The following is a 5,000-nucleotide window of genomic DNA, read 5'->3' on the forward strand; positions in this document are numbered from 1 at the left end:
ACAGTTAACCCAATCTTCTTGACATAACTGTTACCATTATACCATCTCTCTCTCTCTCTCTCTCTCTCTCTCTCTCACTCTCCCTCTCCTGCTTGTACTTGCGTAAGTGTGTTCGTACCTCCGAGTATACGTGCATGTTTGTGTGTGTGTGTGTGTGTGTGTGTGTGTGTGTGTGTGTGTGTGTGTGTGTGTGTGTGTTCTTAATTAACGCAGACAGCTAAACCTTTCTCGCTGCCTGTCTGTCTTGGAACTGACAGAAACACCGGGTGGTCATCCCGACTCGGGTCATGGAGCAAGGCCGTACCCGGCAGTCCATGGCCTTCTTCTGTCTGCCTGATGACGACACCCTCATCACCTGTCTGGACGGGTCCAACAAATACCCGCCCGTCACCGCCTACGATCGTCTCATGAGCATCTTCGCTGCCACCAAGTACTGACCGAATGAGTGGCCGACTGAACAACGACTCGTTTTACAAGAATGTTCTCTTGTGTCTGAGAAAAAATCTAATATACAAATGCATCACAAATTGTAGTGATCTTTCTTGCTAGTCCGTCGGTAGCCGACGATGACAGCACATGTGACTCCGCAGCCCAAAGCTGGAAGCACACAGGTGCCCACAGGTGTCGCAGTGATGGTCAGAGTTTTGGACTCAGGAGGGCGAGGCCCTGTGTCGTCTGTACAGTGTTTTTAAAATCGGGAGTCGTTCCTGTTTGCTATGATTCGTGTATTTGCATTGGATATTGTGTCAGTTCGCTTGAATATTTGTATCTGTAAGAAATGGTAGAATCCTCATTGTACGGCACTTGTGTAAATCTGCACCGTTTCCTATCATGTTTGAGAGAGAAGAAAAAACAGCTCCTCTTTAAGTACTCTTGCTGTTTTCCTTCTCTGCAGCAGGCATTGGTGGATAAACACATGAACGCACGCACATACGCACGCAGGGAAACGCACGCACGCACTCACACACACACACACACGCGCGCGCACTCACTCACACACACACACACACACACACACACACACACACACACACACACACGCGCGCATACACGTGCGTAAGCACGCATCTTAACCCAAGGAGCAGTTTGCGCGCTTGTGCTTTCCATCAGAAAATAGTGTAAAACATCTTTGCTTGTTTGATGTTTTTTTGTTCATATTTTTTGAAGATGTTTGTAAAAATAAAAAATAAAAAAACATTAAAAAAAAAAACACACAAAAAACCACACATCTTCAAGACTTGGGAACAAGTAAACTAAATGCAAGTTTAAGTCTATACACAAACACATAGTTATGAAACAAGGGTGGAGTAGGCGACATTTCCCACAAGTCTTTACACAAGTCTCTCCACGTGGAATTATCAACGGTGAAATGGCACACAATACAATTGTTGTTGTTCTTCTTCTTCTGTCTGTCTGTTTCAGTTTAATAGAGGTGGCAATACCGTGCTTATTGATCCATAAACGCTACACCTCTTCTTCTATATAAAAAACACACGAAAAAAGCAAACCAAAAAACCTAGCAGATCCCTGGCCTATGCATAACCCGAACACGGTGTTCATGTCATGAGAGTCTATAATCATGAGTTTGTGAAAACCTTCATATAGCATTTTAAAAGCAAATGAACAAATTAGTATGCATAGGAAAGAAAGGATTGAAATAATAAGAATAATGAATAATTCGTAAAACATGATGGGTATTTTGTTCATTTGTTTAATGTGCATTGATAATATTTGTCGATCTGGCAGCATTGTTATGCATTATAATGGTGCATTTTACATGATTTTAGCATGATGGTTTTGACAGGTTTCATGAATGTGCACTAATTTCTAACAATGGCTACCAATACCATTTCCTGCAAATGTACATATTTCGATTTGTTTGCTTTACAGACTTCAGAAAATGTATCATACATTGTCTGATTTCATTTATTCTGCTTTTATAGACGGAATGTTTCGCCAAAATTATGATGTAATTGGATATTTCATCGTTTTTTAATCGTAGTTATATTTTTTGATAATGTTAAATCAGTGATATAATCTACATATGAATTAGATTGGAATTTCATTCAAATAATTTTGTAAACCCTTCAAAACACTTATAAAAATGTTTAATGCCATAGATTATGTTGTACTGATTTTTCTGGGTTTTATTAAACAGAATTTGCACATTTCACTGTAATACTCATTTTAAAGGGTTGTAAAAAAAAAAAAAAAAAAAAAAAACTCATATGCCATGGTATAATCTAATTTGGAACCAGTTTTATTTCTTTAACTTTTTCTGCTCGTTCCAGGATAGTTCCCAATTTATTACATCTAATTTTGCTTCCACTCAAGAGAGGGTTTTAAGCCATACATAATGATATACTTGTCCAAGTAGTATAATTATCGTATATATGTTTTCGATCCTTTCATTACACCATACATTATCTGAAGGGCTTATAACTTTTACCTGCAAGTTTCATCGCTAAGATGAATGTCGTATGTGCGTGAATAAACCCAAATCGAACGTACACCAGGTAAATAACATTGTTGCCCTTTTCCGTAAAACGTTGGTTGCTCAGTATACATCCATTTTCGTCAGTAAATATATATAGCCAGAAATATACTTTTGCTTCTCCATCATTTCTAGTTCATTACAGTGCTATGAATCGTGAATTTGTTGTTGTGAACTTTTGTACCGTAAGAGCTTCTTGACTTTGAATGGCACTTTTTTTTTTTTTTTTTTTTTTTGTAACGTACATGTAAGCCCAATACAATTCTTTCCAGAAGCTAGAATTACATTCAGTTTACATGCGTACATCCATCCATCCATCCATCCATCCATTCATCCATACATACATCCATCCATACATGCATGCATACATACATCATAGCATACACATTTCCATACATACGTACATACATACACACATACATACACGCATCCATCCATCCACCCATGCAAACATGCACCCATGCATGCATTTATCCATCCACACACATACATGCATGCATACATACAGACAGACATGAGTACATCCATCCATCCATCCATGCATCCGTTCTTGCGTCCATCCATGCATCCATCCATACAGACATAAAAATAATAATAATGGATACTTAGGTAGCACACTATCCAGAAATCTGCTCTAGGTGCTTTACAAAAACGCTTTTGTTAACATGAAACATTACATCTGTGTACATACACACACCAAAATGTGACTACACACACACACGCACGCACGCACACACACACACACACACACACACACACACACACACACTGCATACATACATTTTAACATACATGTGTATCTAACAGCTACCCTAACACATACGCACACATAGGCAGGCACAAACTTACATAAACACACGCACACAAAATACACATTCATATACATGCATGTAGTTATGTACACATACATATGTATACACACATTGTCAAGCACAGCTAATGCAAAGGAAGTGGACCTGCCACAACTGAACTTACTGCTGAGGTAAAAGGTGAGTTTTGAGACGAGATTTAAAAGATGCGAGGGAATCAGAATGACGGAGGTTATCAGGGAGCTTGTTCCACGTCTTTGGCGATTGAAAAGAAAACGATCTGTGTCCATAGGTCTTATTTCTTACGTGAGGTATCCTGAGAAGTCGAGTATCAGAGGAAGAACGGAGCTGGCGAGACTGGGTATAGATATGGAGGAGTTCAGAAAGATACTTGGGGCCAGATCCGTTGACTGCAGAAAAGGTCAGAGTGGATAGCTTAAAGTCTATTCGATGAGAAACAGGCAACCAGTGGAGAGACTGAAGGAGAGGAGAAACATGGTTAAATTTAGAAGATCTGCAAATGAGTCTGGCAGCGTTATTCTGAATTCGTTGGAGTCTGTCTAACAGATATTTGGGAAGGCCAATAGATACGTGCTGTCCCTGGAGAGGGCAGACCAAGTTCCATGTGGACACAATGATTATGTTGTGATAAAAGATAAATCAGTAGAATACAGTAAAACAATGCAATGCAATACAAGCAGTACAGTGCAATACAAGACAAGGCAAGACAAGACAAGGCAAGGCAAAACACAAAACAACATAACACAACAAAAACACAACGCAAAACAGCGCACCACAATCCAATGAAATACAATGCGACTCAGTACTGTATGATAAATCGAAAAACATACGATGCAATACAATACAATCACACACACACACACACACACACCGACATAACTATACACACACATAAACACACGCGCACTCACACACACACACACACACACACACACTCAGCATGTGTGGTGGATGCCACAATCATTTTGTCCTTTGCCACAGCACAAGGGAAACAAACGATAAAATGTTCAGGTGTTGTAATTTTTTGTTCTGAAAAAGACAGAGATTGTGAAGCTTGGTGCTAAGATCATGCTTCCGGGAGAGACAGACAGACAGACAGAGACAGACAGAGAGACAGCCAGAGAGAGAGAGAGAGAGAGAGAGAAATGATTAATTCAATATAAGGCCATCGTCCCATTTGAAGGGGTTAAACAAAAGTAAACGAGATATTACAGTTTAGTGTCATGCATAGTGTTAACACACAAACAATATACGAATTACAGACGTATTGTGTGTATATTTAAACATGAAGACACTAACACCAGCAATAAGTGTTGTTGTTGTTGTTGTTTTTAAATCGTCATTGTTTCATTCTCTTACATCTTAAGAAACGTATCAACTGAATTTGGACGGCTTTTCAAAGCTTTTATAAATATACAGAAATAGTTATTATATTTTCTTCTTCTTCTTCTTTATCTATTTTTAAATATTTCTTTTATAAGAGCATTAAATTTTGTAACGAGAGCATGAGAGAGAGAGAGAGAGAGAGAGAGAGAGAGAGAGAGAGAGAAGACAGGACAAATTCTTTATTTCGAGGATAATAGATAAGCACTGGTGTGCTTTTTTACATCCAGTCTCTGCCCTGAATAGAGTCTACACTCCACAATACTAAATAAAATGAAAGCATGGTGCTAGTA

General features: G+C 38.9%; 1 protein-coding gene across 1 annotated transcript in view; it reads left to right on the top strand.

Moving 5' to 3' along the window:
• The window catches only part of LOC143298103 (uncharacterized), a 14,659-nt gene extending 12,055 nt beyond the window's left edge, over positions 1–2,604 (top strand). The window contains exon 8 of the mRNA XM_076610794.1: positions 258–2,604. Coding sequence (XP_076466909.1) covers positions 258–437 — 180 coding nt within the window. The 3' untranslated portion in view covers positions 438–2,604. The remainder of the gene's footprint in view (positions 1–257) is intronic.
• The last annotated feature ends 2,396 nt before the right edge of the window (positions 2,605–5,000 follow it).

Source organism: Babylonia areolata, chromosome 23 (genome assembly GCF_041734735.1).
Source record: "Babylonia areolata isolate BAREFJ2019XMU chromosome 23, ASM4173473v1, whole genome shotgun sequence".
NCBI classification, from domain to species: Eukaryota; Metazoa; Mollusca; class Gastropoda; order Neogastropoda; family Buccinidae; genus Babylonia; species Babylonia areolata.